At 36.4% G+C, this 24,763-nt stretch overlaps 10 protein-coding genes across 10 annotated transcripts; 3 read left to right on the top strand and 7 right to left on the bottom strand.

Annotated features, from left to right (window-relative positions):
- Positions 1-59: 59 nt before the first annotated feature.
- Positions 60-1,454, bottom strand: FDP41_001631 (uncharacterized protein; the record flags this gene model as incomplete). Its single annotated transcript, XM_044704737.1, has 1 exon — positions 60-1,454. One exon carries the CDS (start codon positions 1,452-1,454, stop codon positions 60-62), a length of 1,395 nt encoding a protein of 464 aa, XP_044564001.1.
- Positions 1,455-1,552: 98 nt separating this feature from the next.
- On the bottom strand, positions 1,553-2,998 carry FDP41_001630 (uncharacterized protein; the record flags this gene model as incomplete). The annotated part of the gene is made up of 1 exon (XM_044704736.1): positions 1,553-2,998. One exon carries the CDS (start codon positions 2,996-2,998, stop codon positions 1,553-1,555), a length of 1,446 nt encoding a protein of 481 aa, XP_044564000.1.
- Positions 2,999-3,261: 263 nt separating this feature from the next.
- FDP41_001629 (uncharacterized protein) lies at positions 3,262-5,195 on the top strand (the record flags this gene model as incomplete). The annotated part of the gene is made up of 2 exons (XM_044704734.1): positions 3,262-3,588; positions 3,639-5,195. The coding sequence occupies 2 exons, from the start codon at positions 3,262-3,264 to the stop codon at positions 5,193-5,195; spliced, it is 1,884 nt and encodes a 627-aa protein (XP_044563999.1).
- Positions 5,196-6,476: 1,281 nt separating this feature from the next.
- Positions 6,477-6,839, bottom strand: FDP41_001628 (uncharacterized protein; the record flags this gene model as incomplete). Its single annotated transcript, XM_044704733.1, has 1 exon — positions 6,477-6,839. The coding sequence occupies one exon, from the start codon at positions 6,837-6,839 to the stop codon at positions 6,477-6,479; it is 363 nt and encodes a 120-aa protein (XP_044563998.1).
- Positions 6,840-7,019: 180 nt separating this feature from the next.
- Positions 7,020-12,392, top strand: FDP41_001627 (uncharacterized protein; the record flags this gene model as incomplete). Its single annotated transcript, XM_044704732.1, has 5 exons — positions 7,020-11,572; positions 11,633-11,756; positions 11,805-11,960; positions 12,022-12,145; positions 12,205-12,392. The coding sequence occupies 5 exons, from the start codon at positions 7,020-7,022 to the stop codon at positions 12,390-12,392; spliced, it is 5,145 nt and encodes a 1,714-aa protein (XP_044563997.1).
- A 31-nt stretch (positions 12,393-12,423) lies between these two features.
- Positions 12,424-13,128, bottom strand: FDP41_001626 (uncharacterized protein; the record flags this gene model as incomplete). The annotated part of the gene is made up of 1 exon (XM_044704731.1): positions 12,424-13,128. The coding sequence occupies one exon, from the start codon at positions 13,126-13,128 to the stop codon at positions 12,424-12,426; it is 705 nt and encodes a 234-aa protein (XP_044563996.1).
- A 446-nt stretch (positions 13,129-13,574) lies between these two features.
- FDP41_001625 (uncharacterized protein) lies at positions 13,575-13,880 on the bottom strand (the record flags this gene model as incomplete). The annotated part of the gene is made up of 1 exon (XM_044704730.1): positions 13,575-13,880. The coding sequence occupies one exon, from the start codon at positions 13,878-13,880 to the stop codon at positions 13,575-13,577; it is 306 nt and encodes a 101-aa protein (XP_044563995.1).
- A 2,183-nt stretch (positions 13,881-16,063) lies between these two features.
- Positions 16,064-18,859, bottom strand: FDP41_001624 (uncharacterized protein; the record flags this gene model as incomplete). The annotated part of the gene is made up of 2 exons (XM_044704729.1): positions 16,064-18,218; positions 18,318-18,859. The coding sequence occupies 2 exons, from the start codon at positions 18,857-18,859 to the stop codon at positions 16,064-16,066; spliced, it is 2,697 nt and encodes an 898-aa protein (XP_044563994.1).
- Positions 18,860-19,061: 202 nt separating this feature from the next.
- FDP41_001623 (uncharacterized protein) lies at positions 19,062-20,567 on the bottom strand (the record flags this gene model as incomplete). Its single annotated transcript, XM_044704728.1, has 3 exons — positions 19,062-19,326; positions 19,412-19,683; positions 19,779-20,567. 3 exons carry the CDS (start codon positions 20,565-20,567, stop codon positions 19,062-19,064), a joined length of 1,326 nt encoding a protein of 441 aa, XP_044563993.1.
- A 210-nt stretch (positions 20,568-20,777) lies between these two features.
- Positions 20,778-24,728, top strand: FDP41_001622 (uncharacterized protein; the record flags this gene model as incomplete). The annotated part of the gene is made up of 2 exons (XM_044704727.1): positions 20,778-21,176; positions 21,243-24,728. 2 exons carry the CDS (start codon positions 20,778-20,780, stop codon positions 24,726-24,728), a joined length of 3,885 nt encoding a protein of 1,294 aa, XP_044563992.1.
- Between the last annotated feature and the right edge of the window lie 35 nt (positions 24,729-24,763).

Genomic DNA, 24,763 nt, shown 5'->3' with positions numbered 1-24,763 from the left:
CTCTCTTCAAGAACTCTTGTTTCCAATCCCATCCCTAAACTTTCTTTCACACTAACTTATTACACATTTTTGTAATCAAATAACACTTGCTCAGTTCTAATAAACATTTCCTCCATTTCTTCTTTTCCCACTTTGTACTTGTTATAGGGATGTAAATAAGCCCCTGCATTGAACATTTGAAACGCTTTTGAGATTACTTTTTCCAGAGGAGATACAATTGATTGACAGTTGCTCAGCAAATAAGCAGTTTTCTCAAAGCCATTAAATCCCGCAGGATTTTCATTAAGGCAAACTTTCATGGCTTCTCTTGGATGTAAAAAACTCGAGTAAATATTCTTGTTAAAAAAAGGACTAACACTATCAGCAGGTATTGTACTAATTTCTTTTCCTCTAAGTATCATTAAATTTGAAATAGATCTATTGATCAAGCTGAACCATCTCTTGTCTGTGGCGTTGAGCCTCCAATTAATGCATTCCTCAATGGGAGCATCGGCAATGAGCATCTGATGCAAGTGTTTCAATAACCCTTCCCATCTAAAAACACTGTAATCTTTGATTTTTGAAGATATATGGGGAATAATTCTGGAATTTAAAATTTTGTATGCAGGGTGAGAGCACAAGTGCTGAATTGGATCAAAGAGTAATTGACATTCTTGTTCTGGATTATTTGAGTGATAACTTGGTAACGTCAGACATGTCAGATGGTCTGCAATTACCTTATTCATGTCATTAAATGAAGGGCTCGGTATTCCCATCAATCTTTTGCAAGTAAGATCCAATTGGTCGTTTTTGAAAATATATATTCCATCTGATACTTCATATAATTTTTGAAGCGTAAGAAGCGTGTTATAATTTTGAACAATAACTTCTCCAGTTTCGTGCGGCCAAACCACTTGATTACAAATGAAAGAATGAGGAAATTCGTCACGAAGTCCCTCTGAAATAAAACATCCTAGACCAGACCCGGTACCTCCAGCCATACTCTGGAAAAGCATGAAACCAGATAATCCATCACAATGCTCAGCCTCTTTGCGAACAATATCCATGATTGCATCAGCACAATTGGGTCCATGAAAATTGAAACCATAGGCCCAATTATTTGCACTTCCTGATTGTTTGTGAAAGGTATTGTCAACACTATACTCAAATAAATTTCCTTCTGCTCGTCGATTTGTTTGGTTTAGTGTTTGTTGTATAACTTTTGGCTCCATATCCACCAGAACTGCTCGGGCAACCATCGGATCACCCGGATTAGATGTATTCGGTCTGAAAAAACAATCCAAAGCTCCATCTCCGAATGGTAAAATCGTTTCCTCATGAAGTATTGATTGTGTTCCGACCATGGTTGATGAAGTTTTCTTTTGAATCATTTGAGAGGATAAGGCTTTAAAAAACGAGTGCCCAACCTGATTGCCACACTGCCCTATTTGCAGCGTGATGATGTTGTTACTCATTTTTTTGTATGCACAGGATGTTACAGAACTTTTGCCTCCATACTCCACTCAACAAAGTGTGACTCCAATCATGCCTGAAACAAGCAGCTTCCATCTTTTTACTGATCACTTGAAGCGCTGAATTTTAATTCCCAAGAAGAGAGCCACTTTTGTTTTAATTCCTCTTCTCTCTTTCTTCCTTCAGGTGTGTCCTCAATCATTATGGTTGAACCATGAGCCATTCCTACTCCATTCCATGGCAAAGTGACAGCCTGATTGAGGCACTCTCTAATTGTTGGAATATCAAGTAACATATTCTGGTCGATATAGGGAGCATCCATTTCCTTAGCAAACTGGTAATGTCGAGAGTATTTCAAGACATATGGCTCAAATTGTTCATGTTTAAGTTTGACAATGGGATTCTGAGGAGTGTGAATTTCTAAGTTCATAATTAGGTCACAAGCACATAGAAACTTTGAAGCTTTGTGATAAAGCAAACTTTCCTCAACTCTTGTGTCAATACCTTTCATCCGAATAATTGTAAAATGTTTAGCAACCAGATCCACAATATTTTTTCTCTTGTCTCTTGCTTGCTCCTTCTTTGAGACGGCAGAAAATCTTCCAAACTCCATAAACAACTCAGGGTCAATATTAACAACTGTTGTCACTGAGGTTTCTTTTCTTGAAACAATATTCTTCCTCGCCAGCTCAATAAACATGTCCTTAGCATCCTTTTGGCACAGAAATAAAACTCGAGTATTTTTCTGATTCAAAGCATCTGCTTTGTAACAATAATCATGATAGTAATCACCAAAGAAGAGAGTGTGTTCAGTATTTGGAAGAACGATCAAAAACGTATTTCTAAGACTTGTAGAGAACAGGCTCTCAATATGTTGCTTTGTTTGTTGCGTAAGCTTGGTTGGATTATAGAGTACGATTAAATTCTCACCTCGTTCTGTGTCCTCAACTTTTGTAATGTATGAGTTTGAAGACATGGCCACAAATTCATGCATCGTAAAGTGATATCTTGTGGTGTAGAGTGAATATTTAACTGTTGAAACATCCGATTGTTGAACCTCAGAAGAACATGTTAAAAGCTTCCAATTATCATTATTCGCATCAGGATCAATCGCTTCATGATATTTGATGTATTGCATCAGTGCAATCATTGCCAATGAAAATCCGAGAGTCAAATTGAAAAGCAAACGATTATTAGTCTTCTTCTTGTTTTCGGAGCCTCCACCAGCCTCGGCATTCTTGGAGTTTGGGTCTGCCGATGAGGCTTTAAATTTGAGAGGCTTCGTTGTTGTATTGCTTCCTAACAAAATTTTGGATGATGAATTCAACTCACAAACAAAACATCCATGATGATGAAAATTCGCAACTTGAAACCCTTGTTGTTGTTTTACTGCAAAATTATTGCTGCATCGGTGATGGAAGAATGGAGAGGAATGAACGGTATTGGTGTTAGCAGTGATGATCGTAGTAGTAGTTTTTAATAAAATATGACGGAATGGGCCAGTAAGAGATGAACGGTCATTCCGGAATTGAACAACACCATACATTCTCCCCATTTCAAAAACTTGAAGAACGTTTTTTGGTTTTTTGTGTGGGTGATTGAAACTTTGCAAGAAAAATTGTCCTGCATTTTGGTCGAAGAGTCTTTTGATCGGAAATATTGGATGCTCGCTGGTTATAATTCATCATCGCCATAGAGAGAGCATCCCGAGAGCGAACGTGGACGACTTCAATGAAGAACCTCCTCTCGATTTCATCATCCGATTATTATTATATTCTGAACCACACGAACCATACATAGACATTTAATATGAACAAGACCACCTCATCCACTTCATTCCAGGGTTCTTTGTTTGTTACGAGCTTCTCTTCGACTTTTGAAGTTATTGTTGAGTGCTCGGTTGGTTTTCTTCTCACTTGGTACAAAATAATTACGCCAGAACACGTCAAATTTCTATCCAAGATTTGGTTCAATTTATTTATTCCTACATTATTCTTCAAAGATATGGCGATATCCTTTTCATTGGATTTGCTTCAAAAATTATACATGATTTTAATATTTGGAGCAATTAATCAAGTATTAGCTGTCATTGTTGGCAAATTGGTCTTTAATAATTTTACCTTTAAATGCATTGTGGTAAGTGGAATATTGCATTCAATTTGTCAATCCAAATCTTTGAAAAAAAGGGACCATTTCGATGGATGGCCACACGTATCTTGAGTGTTTTTGGAAAACGTTCTCAATTTTTAGAGAATATGGACAAGATGACCAAGACGGAACAGGACATTTACTTTGTGAGCTTGTTTTGCCATAATTCTGTATCTCTACCCTTAATTTATTTGTCAGCTTTGTGCTATCTGTCCACAACGAATGCCATGATTGAAAAATCAGAACAAGCATCTCAATTTGTTCATCACTTTGAGGATCAATCAACATTACAAAATTCTTGGTTCGCTGTAAGGGGTGGTACCAATGACACTCTCGTGGATAATGTACCAGCGTTTTACAAGATATCTTATAGTGAGGCATACAAAAGCTCGATTACAGCAATTTCAATATTCATAGTGCCCGTAGAAATTGCATTCTACACTCTAGGAACATATATTTACAGAAAAGGATCCGAGCAACAACAAGAAATATTGCTTACAAGACAAGCAGAATCTTCACAAATTGAATTATTAGAATCTCCACCAACCACAGAAAGCTTAGAAAACTTGGAAAATCAACATATTGTGACCAATATCACAAAATTACACGAAGGCAATGAAACCGTTCTCCCCTATGATCCTTCGAATCCTACCTTAAACGTTGAACTTTCAGAAACTCCTTCCCTGAATAAGAGAGAAGAACGACAGGTTCTAACTTTATCAAATAATGTAGAGAATGAAGAATTGGGAATGACACCCACCGTTCAAGAAACGCAACAACAAGTGATCTCTGTACAGAGAACCAACCTTAACACAGATTCACCCATCGATCATTCTCTCCAAAATAACACGAGTAACCACACAACGCAGCAAGCACCGCCCACTCTCTTAAACAACACACGAACCAACAGGATGAAACAAATGGCAAAGAACTTTGGACTTTTCATGCTTCATAATATTATTTTGAATCCTCCACTTGCCGCCATTTTTCTTGCCTTAATGATCTCCGTGTCGAGCAGTGACTTGAAGAATTTTCTCATTGTGAACCCTCCCCCGTTTGTGAGCACCATCAAACATTTGTGTGAGGTGTTTGGACAAGCTGTTGCACCCGTTTCATTGATTATTCTTGGATCGAACATTGCCATTCAGGCAATACCGCACAATCAGCTGAACTCCTCCAAGAAGCAAGATGATGAGTCCGAGCAATTTATGAGAGAATTTTCGAACAATGACGAGATCGAGCAAGCATCTTCGCGTTATGCTTTGAACAGACACTCAATTTTGAAACTTTTTCGAAAAGTGATACAATTTGTGTTTGCCTCTCTATGTTATGTGTGGAATATTTTGAAAGTGAAGAAACTGAATCCAGTGGCTTTGACATTTGCCATCATGATCAAGATGATTATTTTCCCATTAATTGGTGTTGCACTAATGTATGCTTCCAGAAATCTCTTCCCATCAGGTTTTTCGAACATTACTGATCCTCTATTTTTCCTAGTCATTTTGATCCAGTTCTCTACACCACCTGCTATTGCTATCACAGCTCTTAGCTCTGTGAATTCCAATTATGGACAACATGAATCATGTGGTACGTGACAGAGTTGATTAGTTCTTTCATTATTTGTTCATTTTTAAATCGACATCATTTATTGCGATCTCATGTTCTTGAGAACAGAAATCCTATTATGGAGCTACTTTTTAGCGCCTATTTCCCTTTCATTATTTTGCTCCTGGTTTTTAAAGCTGTCATGTGAGCTGATTGTGAATCCTGAAGAAGCCACAAAAGTTTGCAACTACTACTAGTAACATGGTTTTCTGAGTGGTATATTTGATTTTATGTTGATGCAACATCGCACTTAGATGATGGAACGTTTTGTCTGTTCCACTCATCATTCAAATTCGGTGTAAAAGAGAGTCTTGCTGATTTAATAATAAGGCCTTACTCTATCCAGTTGGATTGACGTTCGTACATAAAAATTTATTGTTTCGTTTTTTCAGCATGTGATTGATTCATAAACCAAGAGAGGAGAGTTTGTTGAGAATTGCTTAATGATTCTCTGTCTGACTCTTGTACCTTCATCTGTAAATATCAATCCCATACTTCTGGGATTTGAAAAACAGCTGTGGCGTGCTTGATATAAAGTGGAACAATGTCGAACCATCTCAAACTCATCAAACAATTCGTATTAGAAATGTCTCCCTTAATAAAATGACTTGCCAATCTGGTCTCTCTTGCGTTACCTTGAGTCACTATAACACTTCCAATAGTAATTGAAGGTTGTACAACATTCAAGCTCGTTTGTATTCTCTCTAAAGGATGACAATTCATAATCAACTATTGCCAACCTTGATAAGTCCTTAAAAACGAACAGAGTATATAATAACTTACCCCCATGTCATTCGGCCATTCCAAATGAAAGATGAAAAAATGGATGTACGCACTCCATGCCTTTTGAGGTAATGTTGTCTCAAAGTGCGAGAAAAATCCTCCTGAATGCTCATGGGCAAGGTTTGGAATGACAAACCACACACCAGTACATCTGGAAAATAATTCAATTTTTTTTATTGATGTTGTGGCATTCAAAGCACATAAGTCAATTTTTAGTGGTGGCAAATATTGATTGAAGTATTTAAGCGGTAAATAATGGCAAGGCTAAATGGAGTCCTTTTGGCCCGGTAAGGGCATGTTGAGTCAAGTAATATTGGTCTTATCACAAGAATCTACATTTTCATAATGTGCTTAATTTTATTTATTTGTGGAGAGGACTGGTAATCCCCACGGAACAAGAGCCAATTAAAAAATCAACGCTGTCACAAATTGTTCGAGCGGACTACGTCCATATCTTTCAAAATTGTCATTCTCTAATTCATTCTGATTCATTTGGTTTGAAAATTATTTTGAAAATGTTCTCCGGTCTCATATTCTTCAACATTATCAAGTTTATCTTTAAGAGTCTTGTTCTCAGATTCTAAGTTTTCAATTTGTTGTTTAAGGGTCTTATTCTCAGATTTTAGCAGCGTATGCTCGGACTCAAGTTTGGCAACAATCTTAGATATTTTAGATACCTTGTCTTTTTCATCTTTCAGCTTTTGAACAAGGGAGCTATTTAGATGTTTCAAATTTGTAATTGTCAATTGGGAAGCCTGCAATTCTATATCTTTCATATATAACGTATTGAAATTATCCATTATCATCTGCATCAATCTATCCTTATTGCTCGTCCCAGATATAGCGGGCATACTTTTTGTTTATTCAGGTGTCCTAAATTGCTGTTAAAAAGGACATCCGAACGATTTGGGACTTCCAGACACATCCTTCCTATTAAGTATTTCTTTTCAGATTAAGGTTTTGTTGATTTGGTATTTTGGATGACGTGGTTTCAAATTGATACCCGCCATCGCCTAGATCAAACAAGAAAAATGACGACCGTAGTAGTAGGTGGTGGTGGTTCGGTGGTACACTCAGACACCCTCCTCACAACATCAAGCGAGACTGAAGAAACGAGCTCCGATGCTCTAGCTTCGATTCAAATCAAAATTAAGAATGAAATTTTAAACTTCCTCTACATGATGCAGTACAACCATCGACAGAAAGGAGTGAAGATCTTTCTATTGTACCTATTGTCATATGTTTGGAATTTTTGGACCTGGATATGGACGCCCGTTTTGAGTGCAACCGATTTTCATTATGCACATTGGGGAAGTTGGTTATTGAATGTCCTCAATTACCCTGTAACGTTTTCGATGGATATCATGCCCTATATGGGATCCTTAGTACTTGCTTGCTTTGTAATGTTTCTCATGTTGGTCTTGCTCACGATCTATTCCTTAAGTTGGAGAGCATCACGAGTTTCATCACGATATATCAAAATCTATCAACAAGTGATTTATATCAAATCATTTCTTGCTATTCTGCTTACTGCACCGAGTACATTTGTGATGACTGCCTTTGTTGATTGCAGCTATGGGTCAACTCCGATTCGGGTACGAGAGGCCCTACTTGAGTTGGTCAACACACAACAATCTTTTTCAAATATGTCATCCAGTGCTAGTAGTAGCTCATTGCTGAATTCTTTGGGAAATAGTACAACAATTGCCTCACAATATTCTCTGAATGTGTTGAATCGATATCCCGAATATGAATGCTTTGGAGTTCAAAATGTTGCCCTCTTTTCTCTGGTGATTATATTCACTTGCGTTTACATCATATTAGCTTTACTCTCGACATTTATCATTCCAAATTCTCACCCTCGAAACTTTACACCCATGATCTTTGACAGTTTGCTTCTTCAACCCATTATTGTTGTTGGAAATATTCTTTCCATTCTTGTGCATTATATGATACCTCCTCATCTTGCCTATGTTCGATCCATCTTTCACATCATTGTGTCTATTTTAACCATATTGTTTGTTTTCAAAACTGTTCCAATGATGAGGAGAGTTGAAAACACGCTTGTGGGTGGTGCTGTTTGTGCTCGTTTAGGCACAAGCATTGGAGGATTGATTTCGTTTTTTGTAAACTCAACCAATGAGAAAGAATTAGGAATTGGAATGGCCGTATTGACTGTCGGCATGACAATTCTCTTTGCCTTAATTGGAAGTATTGCCATGGAGTTTTACACAAGATTTGTCATCAAATATATAAGAAATAAGTACATGATTTTACATGAAGGAAGCTCTGGAACTGTTGAAAGAGAGGCATCTCAAATTTACTCCCAAGTCAGTGAGGACGATAATTTTAACAAATTACTAATGTTTATCAAGTTCACCATGATGAAAGTTGGAGCCAAGTTGGATGATGAGGATCATGATTTAGCACAAAGCATTGCTTTTATAAGAGCTGCTTCGGCTTCCAAGTCCTTTACAGATTTTAACTTGCTTGTTCTTTCTTCAATATTAGTTGCCTACGTCTTGCAAGACGATCCCAATGCGCACATTTTCTCTCAAGCATTGCTGAAAAGAGCAACGAAACGAAGACCCAACATTTACAGAAGATATATTATCGGGCAAAAGATGAAAGAAATTGAGGTTTTTATATCGGACGAGACCAAATCAGTGGGAAATACGATTGAGCTCAAGACGACACTTGCAAAGATACAAAAGTCAATGCTTGAACTGACATCTTTGCATCGTCATTTTTGGAAAGAAATGACAAATGAGATAATTGACCACACAAAGATTGAAAAAATTATGATTCGTTGTTCAGTATTAATCAACGAATGTGATGTAATATTTAGCCACATTTTGGCAATGTATTACAATGACAAGACCGTCCTGAGACAATACGCTCAATATGTTGAATCTTTCAAGTTCAATAAGGAACTCGCGAACGAGTATTATAATGAGGCGACAAGTTTAGAAGAGGATGAATCGCTGCATCGTAGATCTGTCTACAAGAATAGTAAGAAAACCAAAAACAGAGTTCATCCTGATGCTTCAGACGAAAATAATCAACAAGCAGCAGAGGAAAAAAAGATCAAATCATTTACTTCTTTATTCAATAGCACAAAGGAAATCAATAATGAGGTTGCAAGTGAACCAAGTTTAGACAATTTTAATGGAATTGAGAGTGCCACAAATGAAGCAAAGAGAGAGATGGTTTTTAGAACTGCTTTAAGCATTCCTGCATATAAGTTTATTCAATTGACAACTTATTTCTTGTACATAGCATTTGCGTTGGCATTATTGGTTGTTGGAGTTGTCATATCATATATTTTCTCGATGAATGTCACCAAAAATGTAACTCACGTCATTGATGCATGCAGTCCAATATATGTGCCAACCAATGTTCTTGTTGCACTTCGCGGATATCAAATCTATGCAAAATCTGGTCTGAATTCCACCTCTTCTAAACTGAGGAAAACGCCAGTGACTGAACTCTTCATGGACACTGAAAGCAATAAGAAAATGATTCAAGAAGCACGACAAGTGTTAATAGCACTACAACAAAAAGCTTATGACGCACAATTTGAGAAAGTTGTATACTCTTACTATCATGAACAATTTTACCCAGTAATCTTACCAAAGATTGGTTCCTCCAACGAAAAGCTCTATAACACCATCTCTGTTGAAAATGCAACCATTACAGATATCAATAACTTATTTTTGGAGCTTACTGATAGGTTACTGAGGTCTGAGGAAGGACAAATGTTAGAAACATTTTCCAGTTATGCCTTTATGTTAATCTTTAGAAATCAACATACCTTCACACAAGCTTACTCAAATTTTTGCATGGAATTTATGGATAATGCAATGAAAGATGCCTTGCAAATCAACAATATTGTCACCATCTACACTGCAGTATCATTATCAATATTTTTTCTGTTCAGCTTACTGTATTTAGTTTATGAGAGACTTGAGCTAACCGTACTGCATAAACAAGTGAATCTTTTGCACTCCAATGTTTCAAAGAATGAAATGGGAAGAATCTTTCACATGTTAAGCAAAAAGGTTGGAGATGAAGTCTCGATTCACATCTCAAAGAATGCTTTATTCAAACCTCAAAACTTTTTTCTCGTTGTTACCGCTTTATTGACGACAATTGTCATTATTTGTGGAGGTATATTCTTGAACACAACATTGGGAAACTCAACGTATTGTTTTGAGAGTTATGTGACTATTCAGGACTCTTTTGATACTTTGACATATTTGCAAGAAACAACGTTTTCAATATTCGAGATCTATGTGCATCGCGGAACGATGATTGACAGAAATTTACCGCTTCTGTCGCAAAGCGAGTTGTCTGCAATGATTTCAAATTTTGATAAGGCAGTTAATAATTTAAGATATTTCTGGAATTTGTGCATGTATGGAAGCTCAACTAAGGCTTATGACACCCTAGTAGTAGGCATGTTTCCTGAAATAGATCAAATGATTAGAGGTGAACTTAATTGTACGCTTGAATCCGTCGAGAAATCATGGCCTTCTCTTGAAAACAGTTCTTGTGAAATTGGAATTGATTACATGATAGCTGACTTGATAGCGAACGGACGGCAAGTAATTGAGGACGTGACAGTAACAAAATCTGCCATATTGGAGGACGAAGTCAATGTGGTCTTTAGCGTTGGTACTCTTCTGACATTAATATCTAAGAAATTGGTGCATTTCGCAAGTGTATTTGCTCAAGACTCTTCCACACCTATCATTGATAATTTAGTGGTATTTGCAATTTTTGGATTTTTATCTTTGTTTTTGCTTGGATTTTTAATGTTTCAATCTCTTTCAAACCACTCAAAAACAATATTTGCACTGAGGACGATGTTCAATTATTTAAATATTGAAACCGTCGAAACCAATGACAAGTTGAAGAATTTTGTCCTCTATCATACCGTTGGAGATGGAATATTCTCTAAAATCTTTCAGCATTCAGTTTCCAATTCAGAAAGAGAAGATGCCAAGCTCTTGTCTATTATTAATGGTGCTGTAGATGGTGTGGTAATGTGCAATTCATCCATGGGCATTGACGTGTTTAATGCTGCAGCTCAAAGAATGTTTGGTTATCAATCACAAGATGTCGTTGGCAACAGCCTCATTACTCTATTTGTTAAAGAAAAGCAAGAGGAAATCAAGAAAATGATTGAATCCATGAAAAATATGGTCACCGAAAGAGATCCAAAAGGAGAAACCACAGAAGTGGAATTACAACGAAAAAATCAAACTACATTCCCTGGAAAGATCAGCATATTTGTCACACTATTCCAAAAGAAACATGTTATTACTTGTTTTATTAAGGACATTACACCTGAAAAGAAACACAATGCTCTTCTAGCCGAGGAAAAAAAGAACTCTGAAAATTTATTGTTGAACATTCTACCAGCAGCAGTTGCAAATCAACTCAAATCAGGTGCTTCCCTCATTGCAGAAAAGTTTCCAGATGTCACTTGCTTCTTTAGTGATATGGTGGGATTTACCAGCATTTCATCGAAAATGTCTCCTAGTGAATTGGTTCAAATGTTGAACATCATTGTCATTGGGTAAGTAATATCATTATGGTTGAACGATTATCATGAATTGATCATGTAATGACAATGTAGATTTGATGACTTGACAGATAAGTATCGACTCGAGAAGGTAAAAACCATTGGAGACGCCTACTTTTGTGCTGGAGGACTGCACAGCGATGGAGGTCAATCGGATAGTCCTGAACGAATGCTAAGGGTAAGTGCATGTTGAAAGTGACAATTCAAAATTCATGTTGCCTTTTAGTTTGCAATGGAGACTTTTTCTGTAATACGGAGCTATAATGCTGCAAATAGGAGGAACAACATTGATGAGCAAGTAAATATTAGGGTTGGAATTAATACGGGAGCTATTGTGGCAGGAGTTATTGGCCGAAAAAAGTTTGCCTATGACATGTGGGGTGTAAGTAATGAATTAATTTACTTGAAGTTCATTGAATTGACATCATAAAACTTTTTTTAAGGACACAATCAATGTTGCATCAAGAATGGAATCCACTTCAAAACCTGGAAGAATACAAATTTCAAGATCCACCTACGAAAGAGTGTACGACCTTGGGTTTACTTTTGAAGAACGGAAAGTAGAATGTAAGTTTTCTTGTTGGACAACAATTGATTTAAATCAAAACGTTCAAATCTGTGTAAAGTGAAAGGAAAAGGTTTGACACAAACATACATGCTCAACTCTAAACACCACGTTTCTGCAATTCTCACAAATGAAGAAATGCTTGATTTGATGGAAACAACACAAGATAATTCCAACATGGGTGAAACAGGCAGTGCAAAGGCTTCTGAAGATAAGAATTCTGCAAATAAGAATGCTCAGCAAGTTTAACATAGACATCATTTGAGAATTGAGGTGATTTTTATTCCATCATTGAGGTATCAAATAAAGTCTCACATTCAGCTGAAGTGCAACAGCAAAGTGCATTACAAAAATTACAAACGAGACCACAATCCAAATAATACTGTCTCCATGCATTCTTGTGTATTTTAATGACTCTATGAACGCCATTTCTCGAATTCGAAGTACTGTTTGACTTTGATAATGGTAAAGCTCCAGAGCTTTCGGTCCAAACGTGAGTAATAAAACCTTTACAGTTGGGATTCAATTTGCGAACTTTTTTTTCTGACCATTCATACATTTTCTTTGCAATTCCTTTTTTTTGCATTCGAGGATGCACCACAACTGCTTCACAAAATCCCAATTGATCCAATCCATAGCTATACTTGTTCACATTAAATTCTAAAGGAAAATCCTGTGGTTGCCAACAATTTGGGGCATACAGCAAATGAAATCCAATCACTTGACCATCCATGTCTGTCAATTCTGTTTCGTGTGTATTCAATTTGAAATAATCATCATTCACTTTGATGTCATTTGCGGAGTGTTGTTGAAAATCATGTCGATAAATGGCCACACAAGAAGTAGTCATTCCACCCATCGAAGAATGATTCAATTTTGAAGGTAAATCTTCTTCAAATCCAAAACCAATTTTAAATAGAGCATCAACTTGCGGAAAGTATTTTTCTTGAAATGCATCCAATTGAATGACGCTGTTGTTGGGCATGATGACTTTGAGTGTTGTGTTTTTTAAAAGAATAAATTATATAAATATAATTTCAATAATTATTTTGATGATTTTGGTTTCAAAATTACGATCCGACGAATAAACAACAGCAATAGGAGGTCCTATCCATTTGATATATGTGGTGGATGCGTAGAGAGTTGTTCAATTCTCAGGTCCCACCAGTGATTTTTTTCTGTCAATATTCAATATGTCATTTGCATCATCCTTGAATCATATTTGATCAACTGCAGTTGTCATTGCATGAGACAGAACAATGATCGTTCTCATTCTGACAACATCAAATTAATTTAGTTTTATTCACATTAGATGACTTCTATACAGATAAGAGAGAGAAGAGCAAACAAGAGATTCTAGATGATCATTGTGATGACATCATCATCGAGATCCACTGTCATTTTAAAAATCATTTAACAAGTGACATCTAGTTAATCCTTCATAATTTGAGCAACTACTTCATGAGTATGCGTTTGACCAGCCATGGCAGGACATCTCTGTTCTAATTGTGGAATGTGTGCCAACTTTTCTTTGAAAGCTTTCAAAGAATGAATTTTAGTGAATGGACACGAGTGATCATGGAAAGCAGGACATTCTTGGACCATCGCATGATGATTTTGAATAAAGACTTTCTTCTCATCGGCACTGAAAGGACATTCTTTGGGTTGTTGATCTTCTGGGAGCTCGAGGAAGGACTTGAGTTTATCTAACACTTCGTCAAAGGATGGAGCAGTCATGATGTTGTTGTTTGTGGATCCTTGAGGGTTTAGCAGCGGTGATTGTTGTTGGTTTTTTTTGTGAGAGTTCCGAGAGAGGCTGTTGTTGTTTTCCATGTTTCACAGCGAGAGATAACAAAAAAATAAAATCACCGGATTGGTCGAAAAAACTCCATTGTAAAGTTTGCATATCACCGGATTGGTTGGAGGATCTTTCAAAACGACGTGGACGTTTGTAGTTTAGAGCAACAACTAGCGCGGCAATTTGTTCTCACTTGAGAAAATTTCCAAATATACTGAGAGTTTTTTGCACGGTGTGAGGGTTGAATATGATTAATGTTGATACAAGGCCATTATGCTGTTAGACAAGGGATCAATAAAAACAACAAGAAGAATCACTTATTATCTTTATCATTTAACATAGCAATGCTTGGATTTAACCTTATTAGTGATGAACATGCAAGGGTTTCTTCAACGCAAGATAAGTAATACTATTAAGATATTTTAGCTCTGGCTCACTCAAATAGCACATTTTAGGTTCAGCAGGTTTCACATGATGTGATGTTTTGCTTTCTTCCTTCCACGAGGGCCTGGAAAATTCATAACCTGGTCTCTGGGTGCTCCTGTTTCACAAAATGCTCATGAGTGGAGGATCGGCTTTATCTAACGTTGGAGTTTATGCGCTTTGTACAAAATGAAGAAACTGAGTCAAACTACGGGCATATAAAAGGATGTATGATGTAGGTTGTGCTTGTGATGGTGAGAACGTTGTTAAAAAGAATGACCTTATGCTTACTCTTGGTAATAAAGTAAATTCTTCTTAATACTAGAATCATGAAAAACAACAACAAGTCTTAATGAACACGTATCCAGATCCAATCACTCGACCATCTCTTGTCCAGAACAATGAAAAATAACAACTCGCTTGAACAATTTCTTCCTCAACCAATCCTTCGATTAAATGAAATTGACAAAAATCAATTATTCCAATAAATACTCACTCGATTACTCAGCACACCACATTGACCATTTCCATTACTTCCACAACGGAACTAATTCGGAAAGGTGTTCTTATATTTTGAGGATTCGAAACATCGGAAACAACATTTCGTTTCCATCCTCGCATTTCATTACTCTCGCCAAAAGAGAAAGTCACAACATTTGAATAATTTAAATGATCGTTCATGGCCGCTTGTAACAATAAAGCTTCCTTTCGACGTTCTGTTTTACTCAATGATGAAGTTCGAAAATCTGGAATTTGCATGGAGTAATTTCAAGATGATGTTCAGGAGAGGAACAAAACGAAGAGTTTTTGAAATGTCGGGAATTTGAGATGTTGCTATAATTCGTCATATTGGTGGTCTTTCGAACAATTGAAGGAAGGAGGAGATCATATTTCCTGTAGAAGAATCCGTGGTGTTGTTGTTAGTAGTAGAAATGTTGGTGTTGAGTAGGAGCGGTTGGTTGTGTTGATTGTGGTGGTGATGTAATTTCTGACGATAAAGCAACACATGATGAAGAGGGATTTGATGGTCCTCCATAATTGAAGATGATGAGGTTTTGTTGCATTCATCCGAGGTTGAGTTGCTTTGTTTTGGTTTTTTTGCTTTTCTTCCCTTCATACAAAATTGACTCAGACTCTTCTCTTCACAAAATTGATTCTTAGGAAGAGTCTGAATCAATGTTGAATGAAGGTTGTGTTTTTTCAGACCATCCCACTCGCAATAGCATTATTTATTCAATAGATTATATTCCAATTCGGTTGAAACGGAACTGTAGTTTACGACGTATTTTTTTTAATAAAAAAATACAAAGAGTCAAAATACAAAGACACCTGACTTTACAAAATTAAAATGATGACATGAACCAACACACCAATAAACTCGCTGGCAAATTTTGGCTCGAGTTAAACCACTGTGTGTCACTTAATTTCGTAACGAACTGTTCAAACACATTGGAAAAACTTGCCAACACCAAAGTAATAGATTTGCTTGCTAACATCAACACTACATAACAAATACTGCCAATCACAAATATTCCCACAGACTGTAAAAGTTTTGCATCCATTCTTCAATATGTTCGCAGATATTCTTAATCTAATTAAATGCTTTAAATTTTCATAATCTTAAAGGAATGAAGGATAATTTGGACAGGCATGATCTGGAGTTCTATAGTTCCAATGACGAGCAAAAAGCAAATCCTTATTACTGATTCACATGTTCGGACTCAATAGTAATACTTGTAGATTTTGTTGAAGTGTCTTCTCCTTGTCGACTACTGCTTGCTTGTTCACTCAACGATGCGTTAAAATGATTTGAACTCTCCTCATTGCGAATGGAAATCATCTCTTCTTCGCCTTGGCTGATCGACGTTTGATGATCCGTGGAGGATGACGACGAAGAAGAAGAACTTGCTTTTCGTTGATGTTGGTCAATAGTAGTGTGACCATTTGAAAAACGATCTGTAGCCACAGTGTGTTTGGTAGGTGTTGTAGGTGTGACCTCAACCTTGAGTGTTCCGTTGATTTGATCCTGAACGAGCAAGTTCACAATGAATTTCATCAGTGAAGTGTCAGGATAATCCATCCACATGTCTCGCCATCTATGTGAACTACCAGTGATGACATTCTTGAAATCAGAGTTGTCATGGACACTCCACAATATAAATCTCTGAATGAGAATGGATTTTTCATCTTCGGTAAGTTTGGATGGATTATTAAGGGCATTCTCAATGGCAACTTTAAAATCATATTTTGCCTTATCTAACAAATCAATTCGAAAGGGTGTAATGTTTCCAAGTTGGATAGAGGAAGAAGGAGAAGCCATGATTTCAAATTGTTCGATATAATCTGAACGTGCACTGTGGAGATCTTTGACCCAATAAATGATGTGCTTTCCTTCGAGACCTTTCAACTTAAATTCTCCCATACTTTCAAAAATAATTATACCACTAGAAACTGCAAGTTTGAAAGGATAGGTGTGATTGGCCAAGGTGTCTAAACTTGGGAATGACTCTTTTTTTGAGATGTGTTTAAATTCTGAAATGACATGCATGATGTATTGAAATGTTTCTTCACTGACATAAACTCTTCCTCCGCTTTCACATGCTCTCGCCACTCGACTTGCCTTATTGACAGTTGTTCCAAAATAATCGTAACGACGAGTGGTGGGATCGAATTGAGCTTGAATGTCACCTCCATAATGAACGCCCATTCTCACTCTCGGTCCATTATACACCACTTGTCCATTCCACACCACTGGTTGCATGTCTGGAAATGCCATCATGTCATTGGTCCATTCACATTCCAATAAATCTTTTTGGATTTGCATACAACAGGCAACAGCATCCATGGGGTCTGAGAATGCCATCATGAAACTATCTAAATAAGTTTTCACTTCATATCCTTTAAACTTTCGTAAGTTATGTCTTATGACCTTATTTTGAATATTCATTACTTTCTTCATGGTGTCTGAAGCAAGCGTCCACAAGAGAGGTGCATTCTGAATGTGTGTGAAAACAATGCAAATGGGAGGATTTTTTGGAGCATGTCGATTCTCAGTCTTTGTCATTGAATTTTTCCTCACCACACATCCAACGACGAGTGTTGCGATGGCAATCACTAAAATTCCAATAACTGCTGCTGCGACCGCAATTCCAATGGATAATCGAAGATTAGAATCAGAAAATGGAGGTGTAGGTTCCTTCAACCATGACATCCACAATGCAGTGTTATTTTTTAACCACTTGCAAGCAGCATCTCTTGGGTCCATGTGTTTGTAATAAATGTCACCCATTATTTGAATTTGGTCACTGGCTTGATATTTGAAATTTTTCAAAAAAGTTTGGACTTGCTGAGGAAGATTCAACACTGCATCGGTTTGTAATTTGCTAAGGGTTGTAGGGGGATAATCACAATCCACTAACCCTCTCTCAATATTCGATTGTTTTCTGCAATCTTCTGAATAAGCAGGAAGATAGACTCGTTGTGGTGGATGTGGAGAGCTAAATATTTGATGTGGCGTCCATAGTGACACAACAACAGGTGTTTTGTCACGTTGAGCTGTTTCTAATTGGTTAATAAGATATAATTCAGTGCCATTCTCTGGAGGTCGTTCAAGCTTTAGATTCAATTTTAGATTTCTAATAATTTGTTCATCCACCATTGCCCAACCTGTAGATCCTGTCACAAGTCGATATTCTGGTGTTGTTCTGAAATATCGATATGATCGTACCAGTTGATATAGTTCTGGATTATTCTGGTGTGCAGAAAACATGAATTCAGGAATGTACCATCCAATTCTTCCTTCAGGACCAAGTTCTCCAATCTCTGAAGTGTACTTTCCATTTTGTACATAATCTCTAAATGACAGTTACAAGATTGAATATCATATTGAAAATTTACCGATTGATATATTATTATAATATATCATTATTAATAAATTAATGCCCCTCACATACCTAAATTCATCATATCGATTAATTTTCCAAAATTCTAATATAACAAATGGAATTACATTCCCCTGTCGATTCATGAGCTTTAATCCCTCTAGGACAGTTAAATCAATAACATCTACGCAAATCCCTAGTTTTTCTTCCAAAATTATTTTCGCAACTTCAATATTCACACGTGACGAAAGCCAATCATTCAAAATAAACACTACTCCATTATTTGGTCCGCATTGATGATTCGTGTTATATGAATCTTTTGAAACGAATGGTGTATCTTGTAGATCTTCTTTCTTATTGAGACATGGATTTTGAGCATACTGGCGTGGGTGTGGCCGGAAAAATTGTTCTCTTCCTTCTCTAACTTGTGAAACCCCAACATTGATCATAGTCGTCATCGAAAATGTGACAAATATACTCCAAAATAGCACAAATTTGAATAGTTTCTTCATGATTGTTAATAAATTGTTTGTTGGTGATAATCGAATTTTGGGCGTCCAAGAATTTTGTCGTTTGTTGGAGGTATTTTGAAAGGTTTTAACAAACTTCGACATTTTTGTAAAAGCAAACTAAAGCCAACTAATTCAGAGCATTGTCTTTTGACTTATTCTTTTTTTGTTGGTCGCTAATTCTCAACACTTACCTTAATAGTAAATATTCTAAAAATATCAAATTTAATACTCGAGCATACTGGAGTAATCTCATGGAGTTACCTTGTTTAGTTTGATGTCATCATTATGTCGTCATCCATTTCATTCACTCGCAACAATCCACGACAATTTTTCCAATTTTATCTCCAGAGAAAATTCTCATCAATGCTTGTGGAATGTTTTCAAAACCTTTCACCATGGTTTCTAGAGCTTTGATTTTACCTTCCTTGACCCATATTGATAAATTTCTCATACTCTCATCGTATCGATCATAGTATGAGGTAACTAAAAATCCTTTCACTGTCAATTCTCTCACCACATAGAGAGAATTCATTCTTGGACCTGTTTCCATTCCATCTTCATTGTATTGACTAAATGTACATGTCATTAAATCATGTTCATTGATTCGATTTTTACAAAAACATGTCATTAAATCATGTTCATTGAAACACTTACCTGATTGCTCCACACAAAGAAATTCTTCCATACTTATTCATGCATAATGAAACTGCATCGAGAATATATCCACCCACATTGTCAAAGAAACAATCAACACCTCCATTGGGTGACACTTTTTCAATGGCTTGTTTCAATGAGATGGTATGAGGATATTTCTTGTAATTAATAATTTCATCAAAACCAATGGATTTGAGTTCTTTTGCAGACTCTTCAGATCCACCAGAAATTCCAATGACGAAACACCCTTTAAGCTTTGAAATTTGTCCAACCTTTAAGGACATGAATATTAATTATTCATTTCAATTAGGACCATGCATGAAAATTAATTATTATTATTACTCAAAAGTGTAATGCAATCACTTACCACGCTACCTACAGCTCCTGAAGCAGCACTCACCACCACAACTTCTCCTTTCTTTGGTTGACAAATGTCCAAAAGTCCCCAATAACTTGTGACACCTGGCATACCCAAAACTCCAAGATAATAAGAAAGAGGCATTCCAAGTGATGGATCTAACTTGACATAGTCTTTCAATTCACTCCTACTCTTGATTGTTACAACCTGTACTTTTTGCCATTTAAAGTATCCAAAAAGTAAATCTCCTTTCTTGAATGTGTTTCCCCTTCTTGACTCCAAGACTTTCACGACACAACCACTATTCATAGGCTCATTCAATTGAAAGGCTGGAAAATAACCTTTTGGTGTTTTTGGTTGCATCCGAGCTCTCATATAAGGATCTACACTGACATATAATAATTGAACGACAATTGTAGTATTTTCATTCATCATGTTCATATCGTTGGATGATGATGATGATGGAACAGATTCAAGTCTGAGGTCTGGTAGATCTGGTAGGTCTACATGAACCATTTTAAAATCCTCTTCTTGAATCATCCCTTTCGGATATCGATTCAACAAGATGGCTGGACTTTTAATTCGTGATGATGATAGAGATTGCAATGATGGAATATCTTGTGGACGAGCTCCGCATAAGAAATTGTTTGAAATGATTATCGGATGATCATCAATAGGTTGTTGTTGTTGTTGATACTGTTGCTGCTGTTGATCATCTTTCATCCTATGGATGGGAAATAAATGATTCACGAGTCGTTGGATTCTTTCTTCTTGTGGCAATTCTTGTTGTTGAAACATTTTTTCGAGTGTCCTTTTGTTCATGTCAGAAAATCCATTTTCACATGAAATCATCCCCTGCAATGAAAATTAAGGGATGATTACATGTGAGAGGTAATGGTGAATATCCATTATGGACAGTCATCCTTAATTCTCATTGAAATTTGGAAGGACAAGCACTCTGTATTGTCAAAAGTCAATCCTTTAAAGAAAATTTTCTTGCCAAAACAAATGCAACAACTGCCACCTGTAAAGTCCACGAGTGATGCATCGGAGAATGATGAAGAGCAGCAACACGTTTCTTCTTCCACAACGACTCCTCTCAAAACCACCACACCTTTCTTATCGGATCAAGACCACAATCATCATGTTGTCAACAACGACGACGAAGACGACGAAATTACAACAAGAACAACAAGAACAACCATCACCTCCTCCGGTCATCCATCGGTTTCGACTCATCCTATGAATGTTTCTCCTTCTTCTTTTTCTTCTCAACCAGAACAACAACAATTCTTTCAAATTCCAAAACTTGCTCTTTCGAATTTACATCCTTCCAACCCTATGAATGATGCATCGCAAGTTACACATACCACACAACCACCACCACAACCTTTCAATAATTATATGGTAAGTTGTAGGATGGGATTCAACAGAATTAAACTCCTCGCAATGACACAAATATATACAACTTAGAACAATTATTCTTCTGTTCCTTCTCATCACAACAACCACCAATCCATTCCAAACACATATTCTCCCAACAGCAGTCGAAGTCATCATTCCAATCATTCTAATTATTCAAACCCATTGTTGTTCATGAACAACAGTACTAATCAAGGTTATCCTCCTTTCAATAATAATTATCATTACAACTCGTCGTCGATGATGAATGGTGGCGTTATGTATTCCACTCCTTCTCCGATGAGTACTTCTCGAAGACATCGATACATGATGACGTCATCCATGATGATGATGATGAACAATCATCCAATGACTTCTTCAACAACACCTTCTTCTCAACGATTTTCAATGACAAGTCCAATGTCACATCGTAATTATCCATCACATTTGTTGAATCATTCCTCTTCGACTCCTTCATTGTGGAAGAATGTTGACACAAGTGGAATGGTGCCAATCATGTCTTCGACAACAACGCCATACCTTCATCATTACAACTGGAATGGAGGAGGACAACAACCAGTCAACATGTATGCAGTTCCACCCTCACAACAGCCATCACAACAGTTTAATTCTTTTCACACCATGTCACAACCGACCACACCAGAGATGGTTGACAGCCAATTGAGCTCATGTTCAGGAATGATCATGTCCTCATCAACAAATGCTCGAATGTCGTCCTTAGAAGAGGAACACTCTGCAGTAGATGCTTTGTGTGAAAGACAGTTCGATCGACTTTTTCAGGGTGTGGGAGCATTATTGGATGAATCTGAGAGGGAAGTGGAACAGTTGAGAATGTGGAATGAGAAAACGTGTGAAGAAATTGATTTCTTGAATCAAGTTCGAGAAAATTTAGTATTTCAATGTGAAGAATTGACAAGAGAGTTGGAAAAAGAAAAAAGCAATGTTCTATCAAAAACGAAGGAAATTGAGACTATAAAATTTGATTTGGAATTGAAAAATTTGGAGAATAGAAATTTTGAGAGACAGATATTCACTTTAAAACAACAAATTGCAGAATCCAGTGATGTCATTAATCGCTTAGAAACAAACTTGTCAAACAAAGAAAAGCAACTTGTCAAGTTGGATGAAGATATGAGAAAGGAAGTTGAAACTGTCACACAGCGTCTGACTGAAGAGATTAAACGAAAGGAAAAGATGTTGGCAGATGTCGAGGAAGAGCACAAACTAAAGACTGCTGAAATTATTTCATTGAATAGAAAATTAGAAAATTGCAATATTGAGCTTGCTGACTTTAAATCCTTAAAAGATCGAATGGAAAAGCAAATTGATCAGTTGAAACTTGAAAACAAAACACTCAAAAACAACAATGAAGGATACCTCAACATTATTGAACAGCAAAACAAGACCATCAATAGAATTAACTGCTCCATTAAAGAAAAGGAGAATGATATTGATCAAAAGGAGAATGAGCGACAAAGCATTTACTCTGAATTAATGTCACTCAAAAGAACAACTTCAGAAAAGGACATTGTTATGAACGAAAGACAAACAGAACTCAATATTCTAAAAAAGAAATTGGAACAAAAGGAGGAAGAGACACTTAGATTGCACACGCAGCTCGATCAGGAACGTGAAAAGAGCAGAATTCTTCAAGAAGAAAAGACAGAATTGAGAAATCAATTCCAAAAAGAAAAGGAAGAAAAAAACTTGCTCGAACACCAAACAAAATTATTGGAAAACAAATTAGGAGCCATTGACAGTGGTGCTAAGGAAGCACTTGTCGAAAATGATCATCTCAAAAAAGAAAATGAAGAGTGTAGACAGAAACTTCAAACCTACACACAAGAAATTGATCGTTTAAACAAACAATTAGTAGAATTGATTACCAAAAATTCAGACAATGAAAGAGAAATTAAGCAAAAACTACAAGAAATCGATGACAAGTCATTTACCATTCAATCTAAAGAAAAAGAAATTCAACGACTGAATGAATGTCTTAAAGACAAAGATGTTGAGTTGTCTAAATTGACACAAGAAAATCAAGACATTCAATCCAAGACGAATTCTCTCAATACTCAAATTCAAAGTTTGACCATCGATCTCAATGACTCTATGGAGGAATGTGACAGATTGAGACAATACTTGACAGAAGAGAAAAGCTTTATTATTGAATCAGATCCCACTCTTAAACTTGTCCTCATGATGAAACAAGAAGGTTTCACAATTGATGATAATTACATTGATCGAGTGAGAGGAAAATCAATTTTCAATCTTTTGAGAGCAGGAATTGGAATTGGAAAAGACAAGACCGATATAGAACGCAAAAACGAAGAAACAATCTTTGCAGAAAAAGCATTATCCAACTGGTTAGCTCAATTATTACCCAATGATTACAAATTAGAACAAACACTTTATGAAAATATTTCGGATGGAACGATGCTTTGTAAAATGATCGATACCATCTTTAAGGAAGTTCAACCATGTGACCATGTGAAATGCGATTCTTCATTATTGCGAAATCGACGAAACGATTCAGACAACATTTCAGTGTATTTGGAATATTGCAAAAAATTAGAGCTTAAAAGTTTCTTTGAACCAAATATGATTTTTAAAGTATTGGAAGCGCAACGACAAGATGATATGAATTCGGTATTCAAAGAAAGAGCTCTCATTGTTTGCAATATTGCACAAGTGTTTGAACTCTCAGTGAAATGTGCCATAACTCCACGAAAGAAAGATGAAATATTAACCACACTTTTTGTTGCTAAACAAGAACGTGAACAAAATAGTCCACTTCAATCGTCGAGAAGTAGATCGACCTCTGTGACATTAACCAAAATAGATCGAAGACAGAAGAGAAATAGTTTTGCATTTACAAACCTTTCTGTACCATTTTCCAAGTCAGGTACAGAAAGCGTTTCTCCAAAATCAGCCATTCTATCGAGAGATACGTCTAATTCATGGTTTGGATCGAACAACTCTTCTCCAGTGCATCTATCTTCACAGTCAAGATTGAGCATTCCTAATTTGAGCCCTTTTACCATTTCGCCACGCGATAGCAGCGGTGGTTCTGCACGAAGTAGCAGTACAGGGATAGAAGACGACATTTGGCTTGAGCATATGATTGAAGATATGAAATTGTCTCTGTTAAATGAGCAACAAAAATTCTGCCTCAAATATTATTTGAACATGTCAGGTAGCTATTTCATTAACGAAGAGCAACGTGACGAATTTATGAACTTGTTATCCAAATGCAAGTTTGTGCAATTCGATTTTTCAGGCTGTTTGCCATTTTTCAACTTCTTTAGTGTAGATAAGGAAGTTTGTGAATTGTTGAATCGATTAAGTGAAAACAAACATGCACTCAGGGCAGATTTTAGTAGCTTCAATCTAAAACCACATATTAAGATTGTGGAACAGTTCATTGCATCTACAACTGTCAAATACTTGGTCTTGAAAGATTGCGGTTTAGATGAGCAAGACAAGGTTGCTTTGAAACAGTTGGCCAAAAAACACGATGTTTATGTTGATTTGTAACAGGCTTTAGAAAAAACATCAACAAATATAATTGA

This window comes from Naegleria fowleri, assembly GCF_008403515.1.
Source record: "Naegleria fowleri strain ATCC 30894 chromosome Unknown tig27, whole genome shotgun sequence".
Taxonomy (NCBI): domain Eukaryota; phylum Heterolobosea; class Eutetramitea; order Acrasida; family Naegleriidae; genus Naegleria; species Naegleria fowleri.
This window is presented reverse-complemented; position numbering and strand designations above follow the sequence as displayed.